The sequence below is a fragment of the Leuresthes tenuis genome, unplaced genomic scaffold (assembly GCF_036924035.1).
Source record: "Leuresthes tenuis unplaced genomic scaffold, fLeuTen1.0.hap1 SCAF_2, whole genome shotgun sequence".
NCBI lineage: Eukaryota > Metazoa > Chordata > Actinopteri > Atheriniformes > Atherinopsidae > Leuresthes > Leuresthes tenuis.
In genome coordinates, this window is record NW_027325356.1 from 21,544,183 (window position 1) to 21,565,788 (window position 21,606).

At 40.1% G+C, this 21,606-nt stretch overlaps 2 protein-coding genes across 3 annotated transcripts in view; one reads left to right on the forward strand and one right to left on the reverse strand.

Annotated features, from left to right (window-relative positions):
• The window catches only part of pde3b (phosphodiesterase 3B), a 51,564-nt gene extending 38,403 nt beyond the window's left edge, over positions 1 to 13,161 (forward strand). The window contains exons 9-16 of the mRNA XM_072380637.1: positions 723 to 857; positions 1,552 to 1,663; positions 1,837 to 1,950; positions 2,189 to 2,388; positions 5,012 to 5,215; positions 5,993 to 6,154; positions 9,639 to 9,897; positions 10,088 to 13,161. Of these exons, the coding sequence (XP_072236738.1) occupies positions 723 to 857; positions 1,552 to 1,663; positions 1,837 to 1,950; positions 2,189 to 2,388; positions 5,012 to 5,215; positions 5,993 to 6,154; positions 9,639 to 9,897; positions 10,088 to 10,296 (1,395 nt within the window). The 3' untranslated portion in view covers positions 10,297 to 13,161. The remainder of the gene's footprint in view (positions 1 to 722; positions 858 to 1,551; positions 1,664 to 1,836; positions 1,951 to 2,188; positions 2,389 to 5,011; positions 5,216 to 5,992; positions 6,155 to 9,638; positions 9,898 to 10,087) is intronic.
• Positions 13,162 to 14,506: 1,345 nt separating this feature from the next.
• On the reverse strand, positions 14,507 to 20,523 carry cyp2r1 (cytochrome P450, family 2, subfamily R, polypeptide 1). Of its 2 annotated transcripts, none has more exons than XM_072380656.1 (5): positions 20,215 to 20,523; positions 18,782 to 18,923; positions 18,045 to 18,677; positions 17,600 to 17,902; positions 14,507 to 16,426 (listed from the first exon to the last, which is right to left on the reverse strand). In XM_072380656.1, the coding sequence occupies exons 1-5, from the start codon at positions 20,449 to 20,451 to the stop codon at positions 16,218 to 16,220; spliced, it is 1,524 nt and encodes a 507-aa protein (XP_072236757.1). In that variant the 5' UTR covers positions 20,452 to 20,523; the 3' UTR covers positions 14,507 to 16,217. The 2 variants fall into 2 exon arrangements, with proteins under 2 accessions (XP_072236757.1, XP_072236756.1); XM_072380655.1 differs by having other exon boundaries at positions 17,573 to 17,902.
• Between the last annotated feature and the right edge of the window lie 1,083 nt (positions 20,524 to 21,606).

Below are 21,606 nucleotides of genomic sequence, written 5' to 3' on the forward strand. Positions count from 1 at the left end.
TGCTTCTATAATAAGAACAACCATTAGCCACGGTGCCAAGAGTTGTCTGTACGTGTACGTCAGAGCATGATTCGGCCCATAAACTGTGTGTTCACCTCGAGAATTGAGCCCACACTCTGGCATCTTTTGGTTTCTGTAGAAAGACTACAGTTAGTCTAATCTGTAATTATTTTGATCAGCATTAAACATTGTGAAAGAAGAGACTTTCAACTAACAAGAGCCTTTAATCCCAAGGTTGCTGTCATTGGTCTGTATGGTTCATATTTGTATTTGGAAATTACAGACATGTGGTCATTTTTTTATAGTCTGACTCCTTGGATGAAGACTGTGGGTATGAATCTACCATTGGCTGCACATTTCAGGCTGAATTCTCCTCTTCTTCTACAGTTTTTTTGTGTTTTACCCAAATCCCTCGTACTAACGTAAAAACCACCTGTACTCTCGCAGTCTATACGCTAACAGATGTTTGGATCTTTATGCAACGAGGTAGACCATCCTGGTAGTTTTGTTTAATGCTTGTGGAGAGAACATGTTTACCACATTTTTCCTCTGTGGGATGTTCTGACATGTATGTTTCACAAGAACAAGCTCTCATCTGGCTATTTCGGAGGGGCACTGCAGCTCAAGAATTCCTAATGTTACTACGAAGCTGAATTGGTGCAGCCCTCCTCTGTAAAACTGCCTTTGTTAAACCTGTGGATTTATTTGGTGGTTGTCTCCAGGGTGAACAGGAGTTAAGGCTAGACCCCATGCTGGATGACCACGAGACTCTAATGGAGAGGATGAACACGTGGAACTTCCAAATCTTCGACTTAGTAGACAAAACAGGAGGGAAGACTGGACGGATCCTCAGCTATGTTAGTATAACAATCATCTGTTGTCACTGTGTGAAGGCAAATCATTAGCCTGTCATAAATTCTTTGAGTTTAAAGGATGCAACTTTTAAGTGTACTCAGACCAAACAGTTTGAGGAGCTCTTTAAGGATTATGGGCACCGAGGAGCTCCTCAAACAACAACTTCTGTTTATTGCTGTGAGACCTGTTACCAAATGGTTGCATCACAGATGGTTCCTCTCATGCCGTGGAAGGCCTTACGCTGAAGAAAATGATTAAAAACATCCCCAAAAAAAGCAGGTCTGTGAACTGCAATTTGCCACAATCGCAGAAAAAGTTAAATTTTTCTTTGCTTTAAAAGCTCTTAATAAATAACTAGTTTTGTTAAGAATTTTAACTTCCTGTGTCTTTGGGTGACCAAAGTAAGGAACTAAGTTGTGTCATAGCTCCACGCAGCCCTGAGAAGAGATGAAATCGGAAGAACTTAATCTTAAAAGATTAGACACAGTCTCCAGGTGGAGTGGGCTTCAGCACATCTCCACTTTCATAAATCCCTTCAGGACAGAGATATGACCTACACCGTTGTACTGCAGAGCGCTGGAAATGTAAACGCGCAACTGTTCAACTTTTATTACTTCTTTCCACAGAAGCAGTGTGAAATTGTGAACTTCGCTTCCAGATTGGGGGCGTCATTAATCCTGACTTGTGTTTCCCCAGGTGACATACACACTTTTCAAGGACATGTGTCTATTTGAGATCTTCAAGATCCCTGTGAGGGAGTTCATGTCATACTTCTGTGCTCTGGAAAATGGCTACAGAGACATTCCCTGTGAGTGCTACACTGTGCTGTGATAAAAAAAAAAAAGATTCAAAGATAGACACGATTTTTACGTGTTATCTCAAGGTGTTTCTGTGCATCATCTGTGAAGTTTTAGTTAGCTGTACCCTATGAGTTACTGTTTCTAAGGCATTTAATTTGTACTGCTGGGTTAAAACACACAGATCACAACCGGGTCCATGCTACTGATGTGCTCCATGCTGTTTGGTACCTGACCACTCGACCAATTCCTGGGTTCCAGCAGATCCACAGTGAGCATGTAACGGGGAGTGACACAGGTAAATGCCAGTGGGGTTCTTGAGGACATCCTTTCACATCATCTAATATTCAAAATGAAATAATACCGACCAATTCTGTCTGTGGTTCTTAAAGTGTCCTCCTTCTGCTTTATCATTCACTTAAAGGAATGCAGACTGTTTGGTTTAAAATGCAGAGATTTCCACGTTTCAGCTCTAAAATATCTGGGACGCAAAAAAAAAAAAAAAAAAATCATCCATCTTGTTTGTTTTGTTCCAGATTCAGATAGTGGAATTTCTCCTGGCAGGATATCCTACGCCTCCTCTAAGAGCTCCTCAATTTCAGATGACAGCTATGGCTGCCTGGCCTGGAACATACCTGCCCTGGAGCTCATGGCCCTTTATGTAGCAGCTGCAATGCACGACTATGACCACCCTGGTCGCACAAATGCCTTTTTAGTAGCCACTAATGCACCTCAGGTAACCCACAGCATCTACTGCAGATTGTCACAGTTCAGAATATAAACACACTAATGCAAATCTTACCAGAATTTTCCAAAATGATTTGGTGAAGACGGAGTGTATGCAGATTATAGCATTTATTATTATAAGATTACACTTTGCGGAGAGAATCTTGGTGTTTTGATGACATCTGCCAGTTGACAGCACAATGTCCATCCAGCACTGTGCAAACACATTGGCTAACTGGCCACATTAATCGTTAGATCGCCACAGGAGTCGTCCAAGCCGTCAAAATGAACCTCCTCTAAGAAATTAGCAGCATCACCATTTATCACTGTAATCCCAGTTGTCAACTCAGCATAAAGGGTCTTTGTTTGCAAGAGTCTTCAGCCTGACCTCCAACAGGAGCATGTGTGTTTTTCTTTGAAAACCAGCCGCCCGAAAGTAAATGAGCAAAACACTGGCGTCTTGGCAGTAGACGAGCCTTGTGTGTATATACACACATTCACATGACTGTCTTTCTGCTGCAGTACAGAAGAGGCCAGTTTAGGGGGGGAGTCAAACACGCTACTCATCAATTTAGATGATTGCGTTTTCAAGGAAGTTATTCTTTACAGTCAACATTTTTTGTCACACAAAGCAAAAAGGAAATAACCCCAATACAACTGCACTGATTCCGTTTCTCTCCCAGTTTTAGGTAGATAGAGCCGCTAGTTTAAAAAAAAATCAACATAGCAGTATATTGCTAATTGGGCCCAGGTTAGCTGTGAAGCTACTTCAAATCTGACAAAGCACCCCGCAAACTAAGCCCTGGTGGTCCCTGTGAGGAGGAAACTCATTCAGCATCAAAACAGCCGCAGACGTAAAGCTGACTCAACGCCTTCTGGACGGCATTACAGAGGCTGCTGGGGTCAGATGAAGAAAAAAATAGAGCCGTTCGCTAATCTGCGCTTTCAGTTTATAAACTGTGCTTTTGGGAACATAATCCGTGCTCAATGTTGAGAGTCCATGACCTCAGTTAAGAACACGATGACGTCATGCTGCGTTCAAGTGCACCAAGTGAATTTAAAACAATGATACAGAAATGCTCATGAGGATGTTTAAAACAAGTAAATATGTAAGTAAATATGCTTTTTCAAATTCTTTGCTCTTATTATGGAGCATTTTTAATGACAAGATGCTAGCTATAATAACATCCCCACCATTTCTGCATAGGTATAGTTTGAAAATCCCCGGCATTTTTGTACAAAACATCCACAAGTATCTCTGCAATCATTTTCAAGTTGTGCTAATGCTGCATTTCTTCAGATGAGATGCTTGATGTTTAAAAACTATTCCATACTGTCAGCTAATTAGAATTTGCCCCCTAGTGCTATTGATGAGGAGGTCAAGTGTTTACTGTGGGGTTTTCCAACCCACCAAAAAACCTGCGTGTTAATCAGTTACCTGAGTTGCAAGATGCTTTAACCATAACTTTGACATTTCAGATTCCACAGTTCCTTTTTTACGAGCCGGGCATTTTGTGTCTCTCAGTTTTAAGTACCGTTGCAGGTCAAGGCACATGTTAAACAAGTGCCCGCTTAACCTTTAAATGGTTAGGAGCCTGAAAAACGAAGCTTAAACCTGCATTCTGTCTAATGACCAGCAGGTTACAGAAAGAAGTCAGATTGTATAGAACTCTATTATTCCACTTCCCATTTGATTGTTGAGCTCAGTAAACATTTCCCGAATTAATTAAAGTTCGACACTCCCAGCGTTAAGTCCTTTTGAATGGAACAAAGTTTTTATACTTGGAAAAAAAAATAGACATAAAACAGTGTAACTATATTGCTGATAGGGTCAGATAGTAAACAATGCATATATACGTGATCTTAAACATACTTCAGTTTTACTTTGGCTGCCTAACGTTGTCTGTGGGGTTTGTCCTGATGTTTTAAGTGTCTGGTTTGACTGTTAATCTTTAACTTGAGTCAACATCTTCCTCTTTTCTTGACGTGCTTCAAAACACAAAGTCGGGTTCCTGCTCAGCTGCTGTTTGCTGTCACTTTATGTCCTCAGACATAGTAACATTATCTCCACTAACCGCGTCGCTAATGGAAGTCATATGCAACATTAGCTCCTCAACACGTGGCCAGCTAATCCCAGCGTGCTCTACATTGTGGTCTGTCTTGCAAATGAAAGATTAAATGGTTAACCACTTGCCCCAGTTTAAATATTGTATTTCATCAATCTGTCCAGCGATAGCAGACGCGCTGTCTCGGTTTAGTCCGAGGAAAGTGGGTTAAAAGAAAGAAGAAGGACCTTGAACCTATTGATTGCTAATTGTGGGTTTGACAACCATATAGTTTGCTCAAAGGATCTTATGTCTTTCTTTGTATCTCACGTCCATGCAACTGCTTTTAACCTGCTCATCCCTCGCTCTATACATACGCCTGAGCCTTTCATAGCTCTTTCATAACCAAATACCCTCATGTCCTTTTATCTTATTTATTGAGTGCTTGCTTTTTAAAAAATCCATTAAAAGTTGTGTAACCCACATGCTGATGCATTATGTAAGAAAGTAAGATATTTTTGATGAAATATTAGGAATTTTTTTCCCCTTGTCTCACCACTGGGTTTTTTCCCTTTCTTCCTACTGTAGGCGGTGCTGTACAATGACCGCTCAGTGCTGGAGAACCACCACGCTGCATCTGCCTGGAGCCTCTACCTGTCCCAGCCAGAGTACAACTTCCTGATCAATCTAGATCACGTGGAATTCAAGCGTTTTCGCTTCCTCGTCATCGAGGCAATACTAGCCACTGACCTCAAGAAGCACTTTGACTTTCTGGCTGAGTTCAACACCAAGGTCTGAAATGATGAATCCATCGCAGATTGATTAGAATCACACATTTCTAGATATTTATTGTTTTTTTGTTTTTCTCTGGCATTATATTAATATATTTTAATTCAAGCATCAAGAGGATGTTAGAATAATGTTTATTCCAGGAGCCTGTTTATTCCCCACAGCATGATGATTGCTGGATTAATAGAGAATGTGAAGATGACCTCACACTGCATTGAATTTTGGGTAGTTTTTTGATACATCGTATTGTAATGGCTTTTGTTTTCTGAATGCACGGGCCTTGCAGACCAACTTTCAGGATACGTCTCAGCCCAATTCCTGTTCGATAGAAGGAAAAATGTCTGTCAACTGCAAATTTAAGACAAGTTCCAAGACTATAACGAATCCTTATTATATTATATTCTCCTACAACAGCCCACAACTTCATAAAAGCAACACACAGCTGAAGGTATTGCAAAGTGCTTGAATTGGTTTACTTTATTAAGTTTGTAGATCTTACACAGAGTCGCAACATATCGGGGTCAGTGTGTGGATCGATGCTGTCTCTCAGTACGATCCTTGTCCGTCCTCTTTTCAGTTCTCCATTTCTACCCTTCTTGCCACACAGGATTTTAACCACCTTCTTACCCAAAGTAAACACCAAAGCCAAGCAGGCAACAATGGTGGCAGGTGCAGATAACAAGAAACTCCTTTCCCAATATTAAACCCCGTGGGACATACCTTCACATTCTCTATTGTTTAACGAGTAATAATAAAGCACCCGTCTTTGTTTGTTGACAGGTGAACGATGTGAATAGCCCAGGAATTGACTGGACTAATGAAAATGACAGACTTCTGGTGTGCCAAGTGTGTATCAAGCTGGCAGATATCAATGGACCGGCCAAAGTCCGTGACTTGCACCTGAAGTGGACAGAAGGCATCGTCAATGAGTTTTATGAGCAGGTACAAACCTTCTGCGAACGGATCAAAGTGTGTTCCATTACCCTTTTCACTATATTTTGACATTTGATCTTCTTTAAAGCAAGGCCTTCAATAAGATGTTGTCATATTCTTTTCAAATGAGAACAAACACCTTCAAACAAAAGAATAAACGAATATCTTCACTAACAGTTTTGCCTAACGCACCCTTTGAACAACCTCACCCTCATCTAAACACCTATGTTGTCAATAAACTAAGCAAGAACAATCCCCAGATAGAGAAATGAAAACCATAACACACAGCAGTGACATTTTCTTCTTCCCTCTGCAATGCAAAAGTTTGCTGGTGTAAAGGGATTCAAAAGATTAAGAAATACAGTTTTAAACATTGCATTGGGTTTCACACTCATTCAGTGAACTATTCTCTTTTTAACAATTAGAATAAAGTCCCCGAAAGAGACTGCGAACGAATCCGAGTACACCTGTGATTTCTAATCAGCCTGATAGCCCCTAAATAAATGGGATAGAATAAAAACTGACTGTGAGACTTCACAGTAATGGAAGAGGATCCAGGATTATTAGTGACTGACAACAAATCATGTTAAACACACACACAACAATGATCAGGATGTACAGAAGAGCCAGTTTACCATTCATGGTGGATGTCTTCCGAGAGTGACGCCAGTTTGACTTTTGAGACACGTCAGAAGCTGTGAATGAGCAAGGAAATAAAAAAATCCTTCTCTTAAGTACATAGCTGGATATTTTAAACTTTGCTATAAAATACATGAAGAGAATCCTGATGATTATAAGGGGAATACTTGGTGAAATGAGAGTAAAATAAATTTGATGTTCGGCGTGCATCTGGCCAGGACTGCCATAGTGAATACATGAAGGCGATATTTGAAGTGTGATGATACAGGGCTGCACGGGTGCAAAAAGGTGTTCAAAGGTGATCAAATTCTTATAGTGATCCTATAATGATCCATGATCAATGAAAAATGATCCACTGAACACTGAACAAAACCTTAAGAACACGACCTGCTCAAGTATGTCACTGGAATTAAATCCTCTTCTTGGTTTATTTTAAAAAGAGAAAGAAGAACAAGACATCCCCCACAGCTGAAAAAAGAAATACTTGCTCATTGATCAAAATGCATTATTGAACAAGATGGAATCACGTTAATGGAAAGTGTTTTGTCGTTGCATAGTGTTCCTACTTTGGGGCTTTTATTTTTAATATAGCAAACCTAAACCGTCCCAATTTAATTTTACATGAGAGCAGACACCCCACTGTTCAGTAAGAAGTAACACAATTTATTGGTGGACATAATGTCCTCATTCTGGACACAGACCGATCGGAGGAGGTGGCGTCTTAAAATGCATCATTCACCCTCCTCCCCTGGTGGTTTCATAACCACTCACACCTTGTATCTACCATATATCGGTCAGGTGAGTTAGTGTCCCAAATGTGACCTCAACCTCAACCCTATTCAAGTGTGAAAAAGGTTTCAATAGCTTATAAACCTGACACTCCCCTCCCGTCGGTTCAAACTGAAGAGGCCTTTTGGACGAGAGGTGAAACATCTTCAGGATCCAAGAAACAAAGTACAGTTATCTTTATCCAAGTTCCTAAGATTACCATGACCTAGATGACTGCGAATCTGCACCAGCAGATGTTAATGTTGTTGTTAAATGTTGTTAAATGTAATTCTTGGTTTATCATATTTATATGTGTGATTGATGTCACATAATGATGACTCAGGATGATGATGTACTCCCAACGCTTTATTATCAAATTGAGTCAGTCTTTTCATCAATTAAAGTGAATGTCATCTGTCCAAAAGAACGATTTTTATTGAAGAAAATAAGCATTTGGGGACACTTCATATCTGTGAGGTCCAGATGACTTTTCAACGCTGGTTTATTAGGCACTTTGACTCCAGCTGGTCTTTCTTATTCAGAGTCTGAGGTCACATAATGATGACTCAGGATGATGATGTACTCCCAACGCTTTATTATCAAATTTATTCTTTTCATCAATTAAAGTGAATATCATCTGTCCGAAAGAGAGATTTTTATTGAAGAAAATAAGCATTTCGGGACAATTCATATCTGTGAGGTCCAGATGACTTTTCAACGCTGGTTTATTAGGCGCTTTGACGCCAGCTGGTCTTTCTTATTCAGAGTCTGAGGTCACAAGAACCAAAGCAGTGTCTCAGAGCAGTAAATCTACAATGGTCCTTATGATTTCTGTGGTTTTTCCAGGCCCTGATGGCGTTGGCGATGCTCCTTTGGAAGGAACGACTAATGTCGTGTTGTGTAATAAGTACTATTATAACAACACATCATCAGTAAGACAAAACAAAGCTGTGTCATGGCGGTCTAAACCCAGCTCTTGTTCAAAAGATTATTAACAAACAAAAGAACAGTCCACCGCTGGGTGAATTCTGCTTAATGATAAGAAGATCAAAACGCTGCGTCGCTATGAACGCTTGGCCGCTACAAACCAGGTGTTCCTTTGTAAGATCTGGGCTAAATAAACACATGAATAGACAAGTGCTGGGTTTCCAGTCTCACTTGATTCACCTCCTTTGAGGAGAGTGTTTTAATTTCCATGACAAGTAGAACCTCACTGACACCACTGACAGTCAGACCTCTAAAAAAGATTTTACCAAGGAATAAGTAGAGGGTGCCGATACTAATGTTGGCCAGTATACCAAAGTGATTGATTTTGCTTTGACAAATTTACAAAAGCATCAGAAAACATCAGATTCGCACAGAAAAAAGCATAAAACTTAAACGGGCCTTTCTGAATGCACTGCATCCAAGAGAAGTAGATGAATGATATGATGATTAAAGATGATCCTTTAAAAAATCCTTTCAGCTCACCTAATTTCAGTATTCTACCGTTAGACAAAACCAGATGCAATGAAAACAAAGAAGCAATTCACAGGTGGAAGTGACCTAAATAATGGTCAGGTGACTTAATGGGCAGACAGCTGGCCATCTGGCAGCTGAACGGCTTAATGGTTACAGTCTGTTTGACCGTCTGGAACACAGAAAACATCCAAAATAATACAGATTCAGAAAGCTTCGTAGGTAATGGCAACAGTAATGGTATTCTTCTGCTCTCTAGCTGTAATGTCAATGGTCCCTGTGCAGTATCAGGGTAAAAAAAAAGAAAGATTTGGAGAAACTACAAAGACCATGGTAAAGGTATTTGAAGTGTTTGTCTTAGACTAATGCCCAATTCTTTTTCTAAAAGAGGAAATACCGATTTTCTAAATGGAAAAAAAAGGTCTGAAAGTTTTTTGCGGCATTTTGAGCATGCGGCTAGTACTGAAAATACTGAATGGAACCCATGGAAACCGTGCTTTCACAGCTGGATTCATTGTTAGACTACAGGAGGTTGAATTTTGAGGAACTCTGGCTGAAGTTTGAATAAAGTAATGAAAAGTCATTGTTAAAGCTCTGTTTCTAACAACGGTCCGTCTCTAATCTGCAGGGAGATGAAGAAGCTAAATTGGGATTACCCATCAGCCCCTTCATGGACCGCTCCTCCCCGCAGCTGGCCAAGCTGCAGGAGTCTTTCATCACCCATATTGTGGGACCACTGTGTAACTCCTACGATGCTGCTGGTCTGCTGCCTGGCTACTGGATTAACGAAGCGGGATCAGACGAAGATGATGACGAGGGACAGGTGGACATCGACACAGATGAGGACGTGGATGAGGAAGACGAGTTGGAGGATGAGCTGGCGCCAGGTAAGAGTTGAAACCCACAGATGCTCTTACTGTTCTGCATCAACAGCGGCTCCAGTCTGCAGCGGAGTTTCATACACAACACAGTGGATGTACAGAATAGAGCGAATACATATGGTGCCATCAGACCAGCGGCCGTACTCCGCACTGTCCCGATATTCCTAAACATTTGTTTGCCTCTTATTTGTTGTAGGAAGGAGGAAAAGCCGCCGCAGGTTGTTCTGCTGCATCATGCAGCACCTGACAGAGAACCATAAAGTGTGGAAGAAGATCATCGAGGAGGAGGAGAAGAGCAAAGAGCTTGGCAAACAGCAGCAGCAGCAACCAGACAGCATGCCCACGTCTTCATCGGATGACATCCAGGTCATCCAGGAGGAGGAGGAGGGAGAGGAGCGCCAGTAGCAGGAGGACAAAGGAAATAGTAGAAGTGTGTGAAGAAGAAGTTGTGTAAGGACACGAGTCCCTCGAACACCTGCCTTTCACTGACGTAAAGACAGACAGTTGATAAATGCACATAAAACACACTTTGCTCCCTCTCTTATGAACACACACACTCACACAAACACGCACGCACATGTTGGAAGATTCACTGTGCAGACACTCAAATGCTTAAGCAGTCACATTGTTTTAGGAGAAACAAAAAGGCCTTACTACTGTGAGCGGATCCTTACTGCAACGGTGGGGGCCCAACCCCTATGCACTTTCACCCCATGGAGAGTCAAGTGCACCCAGAGAAAAAAAAAGAAAAAAAAAAAAAGAGAAAAAAGCACCGGAACTGAGGAGGAAGGTGCAGAAGAAGAGTGTGGACGGGGTCCAGTGTTAATTTACCCTCCAGGGTAACCTGGCTGTGATGCTGCCTTGAATGCAAAGCGCTTAACATTAACTCCTCCTTTAGGTACAAAACAGTTCCTGTATATTTGAAAATGAAAGTTAGGGGAAAAATACTGAAGCAGGTGACATCATGAAGTGATTGATACCCTTTACCAAAGTGAACAGTTCATTCATGGAAAGACAAGAGACTGAAACAGTTTCAGCCTCAATGTCAGGTATTTTTTTGAATTACATATGTAGGCATATATATATATATATTTATATATATATGCATACATATGTATAGATATGTATGAAATGATGTGCCTGTCTGAACCTTTACTAAGTCCATCTTGGCCCAGAGCCTTGGCTTGTGTAGTTTTCTCTCCTTGCTGGCGACACGAAACACTGTATCAGACTCAGTCACAGAGACATTATTGAAATGTTGACTGATTAATAGCATTATATCTGCATCATTTTTGATGCTTTTATTCATGTGTACCACCTGTCTCTTCTTTTTTTTTTTTTCCTCTCTTCCTATTTCCTTTAATTCTCAGTTCTCTGTTTTGTTTGAGTGTGTGAATATTTTGGCAGGAATGTGACAGAGAGAATGAGCAGGGAGAAAGAGAGCACTTTTTCTTTTTTCTTTTTTTTTTTTAATTGTTTCAGTATGTAATTCGTGTGTGTTTGTGTGTCCTTTTTAGTAATGTTTGGTTTCAAATCAATGAAATGTCCTCTGGTGTTTTAACATGTCGCATTCAGATCAGGAGTGCTGATTCAATGAACGGATCTTTCATGTTCCTTTTTTGATTACAAGTATTTTTTTAAAGGTTACTCAGGATTCACGCAAAGTTGAATAATTGTTTTGCAAGAATTTATGTCGTTAATATGAAATACACTTTAAAAACGTACAGAAATTAAAAAATCTGGGTGACTGAAGTAGTTTGTAATCTCTTAATGAACAACTTGACTACAAACAAATCCAAGCAATTGAGGTCCTCTGTGACAGAGGAGCATACAGTGCTGTCTCTCGGCCATCCGTACACTGTTTGCATAACCTTTTTACGACTTCACTGGAGAAAAGCTTATCTCAGCAGACTGCAGACTGTCTCTCCTGCAGCAGCAACACAACACAAATAGTTTTGCAGATGTGTAACCGTATATAAGGCCTTTTTAAATTATTTTTTACCCAACAGTACAAAGTCTAAATGTGTGTTTCTGTTACTTAGCAGATGCTGATGTTTAGACAAACTAAATGTACATCTGACTTACTTTTTCCACTTTTTTAAGAGTTTTATCAAAACTCACAACTCTGCCAGTGTCGAAAGAAGGGATCTAGGGTTTCATGTCACTTTGGTTTTGTTAAGGTATATTTATATCTATATATATCTATTTAGAGATATATATATAGATATATATATATGTACATTTATATTTTATGAAGTGACACGAGGCAGGTTAAAAACTCCTAGTTGTCTAGCTTTGTCTCTAAGAACTTTTGGCATTCCACTAGAAAAACTACATTTTATCAAACGGAAGGCTGAATTGTCGCAGAGCTCCTTTATCGCCGCATTAAATTGCGATCTCTGCGGGAAAATGTCAAGTAAGCAGTGTAAATTGACATAGTTATATTTAAAGACAAAAAAATAGATTCAAATGTGCACATTTTAATACCAAACGAGTGTTTAGCCACTGTAAAAGAAAAAAAAAAGTATGTGCATATAAATATATATTTTTTAAATAATCAAATGAATGCATCTGTTTTCTACATGCAGCTGACATGTTGTACATCCTGTAATTATTACCTTTATGTCTCCAGTGTGTATATCCTTTCAAAATGTGGAACTGTGGGGGGCTTTTGAGTTTGATTTCCCCCCCTTGGTTTCAGCCTTTCCCTGTTCTGTATCATAACCACTCTTGTCTCCTCCATTAACTCTCTATCACCGTTGTATCACTTGACCCAACTGGTGCCAAATTTGACCTACGTCCTGTAATCCGTGGGCCGGGGATGTGCCGATTGGCAACATTTCCCCAGGCTCCAGTACTGTTTCGTGCGAGAGCGACGCAGTGAGTCAAATATTCCACCGGGATCAAAGTTTGCAGCGACGATGGCGAGAGTCAGAGTTGGACTCAGGTTAGAGCCATACATGTTCTGACAAATCTGTTTTCAGTTTTTTCACATGGACCCGAGCTGGATCGTAAAGCCTTGGTAGCTCCAGCCTTGACATATTCTGGCTCATTAAGTTGTAAATGTCTGTTGGCTTTTCACTGTGCAGTCTCTCAAACCACAGTGTCCTCTGATGATTGTGCCATAAATACATCTATGAATGGTTGTTACCCTTATGTAGCATCAATACGTACGTTTGTCTAATGTAACCATTCACCCTTATCCACATTGTGGAGACAACAGATTTTTGTTGTTATTTATAGCTGTCATAAAACACCATCCCTAAAGTATCAGCAGTTCTCATTGATTTTTATTAATGTTTGTGTGTCTGTGTGAACTCACAAGATATGGTGTTTTTTTTCTTTTTCTTTTTTTTTTGTTCAAGCCACTTTAAATAAACAGAGGAATAACCTTAAAGGCCTTGAAAACGCCCATTGTACACCCATATATGTTCCCACCTGACCACAGGAGATTGATGGCGTGTGTAAACTTTGCCAGATCGACACCTTCTTCCCTGTTAGTTTTGCAGCAAGTGATACGGTTGAACAGCAGACTCAACTAACCCAAACCCTAACCCTTCCCTATTACTTAGATTAAAACACAACATCCATGGTTAGCCTCAAGTGAGGCCTAATCGGTTGCAGTAACAAAATTCTGTCAAAAGCGGTCATTCTTATTGACCCTCAGAAACCTCCCAGTTTCTGCTCTGTTTCATGTACTCCAGTACTGATGAAGCCAGTGCTAAAGGGTTAAAAAGCGCAGCTCCTGGAATGACCCCTTCGGGCTGTATTTATCCTCAGTGCCTACGATGATTTCAAAACCAGTCCAGTAACTATACCACCACCTCCCAGGGTCCAAGCCTGTAACTCCAGCATGAGGTGAAGGCATTACATTGTATCCCACCGGCCGTGTTTCACCACAATCTCTGACCATCAGAACCCTCTCAGATAAGTAGACGAGTTTATTGTTTTTAACCAGACCACAAGCATCAGCCCACACGGCGAGACTGAGAGTGAGCTGCCAGCCGTGTTGCAATCAGTAAGATCGATCAGTCTGGTTCCTTTTTTTCAGGAATTTATTGATGTCAGTTTCAGAGCCTTCTTGTGGGACATTTAGTTGGTAAACATGTGTCCTGTGCCCAAAGGCAGCACTGTCAGTGAAAATTAGGTGTGCACCAGGGTGTTGTTGCTTCCTCGGGAGCCTGATAATTCCCCACAACTACTGCAGATTTATTCCATACATTACTGAATGAACTTAAACACTCTCCAGTTGCACTCAAAAGTTGGATGTTAGCAGGTGGGTTTTTTTTTTTTATCAGAATAAAAAAATGGTTAAGACACAGCATCCATTTATAATATTAAAGTCTCATTTCTGCCCAGCTCTTCGCCTAACTCCACCCAGTGAATTACTTTGAACAGTGCTTTTAAAAAGAAAAGTACACCAATCCGAAAATGGCATGGGCAGGGGAGGGAGGCAGGAAGCGCTCCTATTAGGCGGCATATATTTCGCCTGCATATATTTCGCCTGCTTTCAGTTGAAGCTGTACACTCCGGGGACTAAAGAAAAGAGGGCCAAACTAGATTTTTCTTAGTTTTTAATGTTTTTTCTGTTTAAAAAAAAAAAAAAAAAACACAAGCAAATACTGAAATGTAAAAACATACCAAGCAGTCGCAACTTTAATTTAGTTAGAATAAGTAGAATGAGATCTGGACTCTGTCCGGGCCAGAACGTGCAAGTTAAACTTTTTTGGTGTTTTCCATAAAGCGTTTTTTGATAATGTCATGAACATCTTTCATCAGACCTTTTAAAACAACATATAGGCCTCTGAATTTCACAGGACATTATCAAACCATTCAGCATCATGGTTTGCATACTTAGAAAGCAAAGGCAGTCTTTAATAGTCTTGGACAAATATTGATTTATTGCACGTTCTTTTGATGAAAAACCTTCATTTGCAAGTCCAGAGGCTGGTGGTTCCTCTAGAAACCGCTGGCAGCCCTAAACTCATATAATACTCATATAATTAATTGTTTTCTTCTCCCCACAGTACATTTCAGGCACGCATCATGTTGAGCTGTAGTCACTATTGAATCTTCGAGAGCTTTACAGAGCCAGTCGCTTTAAATTTCAGAAGAGTTCTCCACACTGCAGTCAGCGACTCGGGAATTTTTTTTAAATGTGCCATGTCGACACATTATTGTTGCCCTGGCAGGTTGAGAAATGATATTGCAGATATTGCGTGAAGCCTTTTTCAGCTCATATCATTCCACTTTTTCAGTTTTTTCTCTTTGTTTGTTTGTTTTTGGGTAAGCTATGACCAACATTCATGTGTTTCACATCGCAGAACAGTTATGAATTAGTTTACATCCCCAACGACACATTTAAGTTCTTAACAAAAGTAAACACAACAGAGCTGTGCAAAAACGTAGTTGCTTTTTCCCCTTCATGAACTTAATTTGAGATTGCAAAAAGTATTAACTTTTACGAGCAGGAGTCCCCCACCCTCCACATCTCTCAAATATTTATACTGATACTGTATCAGTGCTTACAGGTTATAATGATACATTTCAGATCTATGTACAGCTAAATGAAGAAATGGTGAGTTTCCAGTACCTCAATATTTTTTGAATACCAAAAAACCCCCCAAAAAACACTTAAGCCACCAGGCCACCAAGACTGCAAAAAGACAAAAGAACAAATGTTAGCTTTACACGTAAAAACAGTACATTGTTAGTACTGATAAGCACCATTTAGCAGAAAGCAATGTTGCATAGTCAGTTTCTAGAAATCCATCAGGGTTGCGTTTTCTTTCAAATAGAAAGATTTTCCAAATAGCACCATCCCTGGAGAAGGGGTCAGAGTCAGTCCAGATGATGTAAATCTTGGCCCGCATCCAGCACCAATACACAGTGTCCAGAACTTTCTTGGAAAGTCTGTTAGTCCCATTTCACCCAACACATGTTGTACGAATAGCTGGTGTCATTTGTCTGCCCAAAGCTGTCCTATGACAGCAGGGCTATGAACCATCATAGGTGTACACACTATAAATCATTGACCTAAGTCATCATGACTGCACCAAGGTTCACAGGCATTTCATTTTCTGTGTGCAGGAGCTCAGAGAATCAAATCGATAGCACACTTGTGTTCCCAGGATGTCCTTTCATCGCCCGTTGCCTCCTCTGCAGTTTAAAAGTACTGTGCAAACATGCATATTGCCCACTTAAAAAATCAATAGTCGCTGAATAAACTGGATGTGCACTTTCAGATGGTAACGAGGCACCTGTGGCACAGTAACTTTGCTCTGGAAAGACTGTAAGGCACAAGTCATAGCAACAGCAGGCTAGTGTTAAGGAGTGTCTCCTGAGCAGGGGAGTTTCTGTTGCCTGCGCACAGCACATATGGAGTAAGGTTTGGGCTGTAAGGTCATTCCTAGTTTGGGAGTGACGGTTGGAACAGTTCCTGGAGGGAACTGGAGGTGAAACCTCTGCAACAAAGTGGTGAAAAAGAGGAACATCTCCATTCGTGCCAGCTGTTCACCCAGGCAGTGACGCCTCCCTGAAAATAGAAAATGTGTTCATTTAGAATCCCATTCACACTAAGTCTTGCTAATTCATTTAAACCTTCAGAAATACAGCAAGGTCCGTGGCAAACATATAACTGAGGACGGTGGGTGCTGAAGATGTTGAATAAAATCAGTGTGTTGTCGAAGACAGTGTCCAGTGATAAAGACTGAATGAGAACAGAAATTTCCAATGTGACCTCAACTGCTGGCTGCAAAAGAGTATAAGAACTCATACTACATCAGAGACAAACGCATTGGTCTCTTTCATGACAAGAGTTTGTCAGAAAGATTACACACCACCATGATCAATTTCATTAAACAAGAAAGATAGAACCGACTACCTTTCTCTAAAATTGTTAATTGAGACATTGGCTTTGGTGGTGAATGTGCTCTAAAGTAAAACAAAAATCTACATCAAACAGAATTTAGTGATTTGCAAATAACTGAAACTCTATATCTGATTGAGCACAGAAACAAGTGCTTCATGCAGGGTTGCGATGAAACATATGGGACCATGCAATGAGATCTTCTCTCATTTTTTAGCCTTTCACATTTTGGCAATACAGAGCCTGCAGTCCAGGCCTGTTGCATATTAAAACATTCTGCATAACTGACTACAGAGCTATTGAGTAAGACAAAAAGCCAATTAAATATTTTGCTTTCAAGACATTGGCAACTGATATCCTCAGTTCTCAAACACTTACAAGATGTCGTTTTAAGAAAAGGTTATGCAACACAGTGATAAAGCATTTCTCAGATTCAGTATTCCATGAGTTATCTGTACTATTTTTTTAATTAAATGTGGAGTTCAAATGACCTGCAAATCATTACACTCTCTTTTTACATTTATTCTAGTGTCTCAGCCTTGTCAGCAACATGGTTGCACGTTTGAATGAAATAAATGACAAAAATGAGTTTTATGTTGATGGCTTAGCAGCAATTAAATTGAGGTTATCCAGTTACTACCAGTCAATAATACTAATCTAAGAAGGTCACGTAATCAATAACAATTTCCAAAACTTTAAAACTTTGTGATTTCTCAAAGCTATTTATGGACAGATAAAAAGTCACTGGCTGCTGACTGTTTCATAACTTAAAATGGAGTTTTGACAGTTGTAGAAACAGACAAAATCACTAACCCAAGGAGAATGGAAGGAAGGCCTCACGTTTCACAAAGTTGCCACTGCTATCCAGAAACCTCTGTGGTTCAAAAACGCCCGGATCGTTCCAGTACTTCTCATCAAAGTGTACAGAGTAGAGGTTTGTGATCACCATGGTGCCTTTGGGAATTGTGTACCCGTTGACTTTTGCCTCCTGGGAGGTGGCACGGAAAATACCAAGGGGCACAATGTTGCAGAAGCGAAGGACTTCGTGCAGAACTGCCTCTACATAGGGCATTTTATTCTTGTCCTCTAATGTGGATGGCCTCCCATTCACCAACACACTGTCGATTTCCTTGTGCACTCTCTCTGTGCAGGGAAAAATAGAGAATTTCAGGCATTTTTCAGGTATAACATGTCTTAGCCAATACATTTAGAATAAACAGATATGCATAAGTCACATGTGAATTCAAATGTTCCAATATTAGATAATGTCTCTACTACAACTGACCTTGTATGTTGGGGTACAGGGCCATGTACAGCATAGCCCAGCGTAAAGTGTTAGTTGTAGTCTCTGTGCCAGCAATAATGAGTTCACCCACTGAATAGATGAGGTTCTCATAAGAGAAAGAGGAATTTGGATTTCCTGTGTTCTGCTCCAACTCATCCAAATAGGCATCAACATAGTGACGTGGTACATGGGGCACTCTGCCGTTTGAAAATCCATTTATAACCTCCAATAGAAAGTCATAGACCTCAGCAGCATTGCGGAAGAGCTTCTGGTGTTTTCCAAGTGGCAAATATTCAATCCAAGGAAAGGCATTGTAAAGGAGGGCCCAGCCACTCACAGCTAATTCCACATTCTCGCTGAATATCTCAATCATGTGCTGAAAGTTGCGGTCATCGTAGGTAAAACGCTGCCCAAAAATGATCAGATTGGTGATGTTGGACACTGCATTGGTCACAAGGTGTTTGGGGTTGAAGGGCTTTCCCTTGTGTTCATCAATGGCGTCAACAAAGAACATGCACTCCTCTGAGATCTTTCTTTCAAACTGCCTCTGGCCACTGCCATAGTAGCGGAAAGAGTTGCAAGCCAGTTTGCGGTGCTCAAGCCAACCTTTGCCATATTTACAATTAAGAAGCCCTTTGAAAATATAAGAGAGAATTTTGCTATTTAAAATGCAAATGATGCAATTGGTATTGTTCAGAAAATAATCGATATACTGTAAACTTAGAACAAAATCTTACCACCCATTTTGGTCATTTTCTTGAACAAAGGTAGTGAGGGACGATCAGCAAACACCTCGCTCTGATGGTAAAGGCATTCTTTGATACAGTCGTACCCATTTAATACCACAGTCATGATACCTCCGAGATCGAGACTGAAAATCTGAAAAGTGCACATTGGAACATTAATGAAAACACTCTTTAATAAATTCACTCTATAATCCTGACTGACTGATTTTGCTAAAAGGAGTGTTACATTCCTAAGCATAAAGGGACGACACTGTATAGTGATTTAACAATGGAGTGTCTTCAGTCAGAGGTTTCTTCAAGTCCTCTGCAATAAGGACTGGTACAGGAGGCCATTCCTGTCTACAAGAGTACAAGAGTACAGTAACAGCTAACAGTACAGTATTGCCTATTTGATCTCCTTACATCTATGTCTCTACTACTTATACTTTGACAATATCATTTGTCTTAAGGGATTTACTAAGTATTAATTCAATTTTGAATCGCTTGCTTATCATTAATCTTTTAGGAAAACTATACAGATTTTTTTCTTAGAAATATAGAAAACAACATAAGCTCCAAAATGGAACTCTGTGGAACACCTTAACTTATCTCCAAAGAGTTAGAATCATAGACCTACATATATACTCTACACACTGTGTTCAAGCTGTAAGATAATTTCTGAATAATTTGTCACCCTGAAGACTGAAACAAGCCTTCCTGTTTCTGTTCACTAACAAAATGGTTATAAATTCATTTGAATTACAGTTATATTAATGAAAATGATAGTTCAGAAATTGGACGGTACTTAAATAGGTGTCCACACTTAAATAAGGGGAGGACACAGGCAGCTTTCCAATTTGTGAAACTAGAAAAATATCAGCAAAAGGTTCAGCTGTTATATCAGCCACCACTTTCAAAATAACCCAGATTGTTTGAATGGTCAGAATTATTATTATTACTGCAAACTACAGTAAATGAGCTTTCTGTCTGGTCACAGTAGGGAGGGTTTCCGCGTGAGGAAAGATCATTAAAAAAAATTCTTGTATGTAAGAAAGCACGAAGTGAATGAAAGCTACTTTTTAATGTTATCTCTCATCCACAGAGGCAACAAACTATCAATCTAATTTATTTTTATCTTTAAAAAATACAATGTCTTACTTAAAAGAAGTCTTTGTGGCTGTGAGCTATTAATTCCTGGGAGGGGGCTTTAATCTCATGGAGCCCCCGACTGCCAATTATCCCCCTCTAACCAAACGCCACAGCTCGCCAAATGTTAGGGCGAGTCTCTTTTGTTCGTTTCATAATTTATCCCAGGTGTGTGTGTGTGCGTGCATGCGCGCATGTGTGTCACGAAAGTCTGACAGATTGCAGTCTGAGCAGTCTGCAGAGCCCCCGCTCATTGCGTTGCAGGGTTAAAATGCGCTTTAGGCAGTCCGAGTCATTACCTGTCCGTGAACTTCGCTTTGCCTCTTGAGGAAGACGTGCGGCTCGGTGGCCAGAGAAAAAATGTTTCCTATTACAGGGATGGGAGATGGACCAGGGGGAAACCCCGGGGGTCTTCTCTGCTTGACGAGCTGGCGAACCAGCAGGAAGGCGAGGAGAGCGACAGCCAAACAGACCAAACCAAGCAGAGCCTCTGCGCAGGACACCGGCATCAGAGACGGAGATTTTAGTGAAACCATCCTCACAAAATTCTTTCTTCCTTGCAGACAAAGTCTGATCCGACTTCGGCCTCTCCTCTGAGGAACTGAAGCACATATGTATCATCTTGCACAGTTTCTATCCCCCGCCTCTAAGCCTAAGATTGGCCAGAAAGTGAGAGTCAACTATTGGTGAACTTTGTTCTGCTCTTGATCGATAATCCGGCTCTTAGATGTTTATGTTGGTTTTAATCATTCTGAGAAGCACAACACACAATTGTATGTCATGTAGCCTCTTATTCATGATTGTTAAAATGTTTTGGGTTCTAAAGTAGTATCTTTGTTTGACCAATACAAATATGCAGATTGTGGAGTGAAGACCTCGCAGAAGACAGTTATAGTATTTACACAGACAGTGATGTAAATTCAGCTCCTTAGTACACTAGCCATGTGCATTTGAGCCAGTTTTTGTTTTAAGATAAATTAGGGTAATCTATAAGCAGTTTGGATGCCGCTGTCTGTTTGGAGAACCATGGAGCTGTTGCTTGTTTCAGTTTAAAAACAGGTTCTGTGAAATGAGAGTGAACTGGAAAAGCATTTGCCCCTTAGATCTGAAAGGCTAACGAAAAAGTTAGTGTGTGAGTGTGTGTGATAGAGAAAAAAGTACTGTGTAGCCTGTAACATTGTATAGACTAAGACTTGCTTAATCTTAATATATATATCTATCTCTATATATATAGATATATATATATATAGATGTATACATATATCTATATATATATATATATATATATATATATATATATATATATATATATATATATATATATATATATATATATAAAGATATATATATACTGCAAGACACCTGAAACAATGTTCTTTTGGACTGATGAGATCTTTGGAGATGTTTGGTTTTAATGCACAGTACTTAAACCAAACCAAAACCAAATCCAGTATATCAGCACAAACACCTCATACCAACTGTCAAACACGGTGGTGGACGGGTGATGATTTGGGCTTGTTTTGCAGCCACAGGATCTGGCACCGTACTGTCGCTGAGTCAAAGTCTCTGTATGCCAAAGTATTCAGAGGATGAATATTAGGCCATCTGTTGGCCATGTGAGGTAAGGTCAGTTAAAGCTTGGCCAAAATTGGGCCATTCAACAGGACAATGATCCCGAGCTCAGCAGCAAA

Bases quoted from the DNA above. Each gene is read 5' to 3' on its own strand.
- cyp2r1 (XM_072380655.1), bottom strand. From the start codon at position 20,451: ATGGTTTCACTAAAATCTCCGTCTCTGATGCCGGTGTCCTGCGCAGAG. The intron at 17,903-18,044 runs GTCAGTTGTAGT...TTCCCTGCACAG, and splicing joins CCTGTACCCCAACATACAAG to AGAGAGTGCACAAGGAAATC. The intron at 16,427-17,572 runs GTTAGTGATTTT...TTCTATTTTCAG, and splicing joins CTTCCTTCCATTCTCCTTGG to GGAGGCGTCACTGCCTGGGT.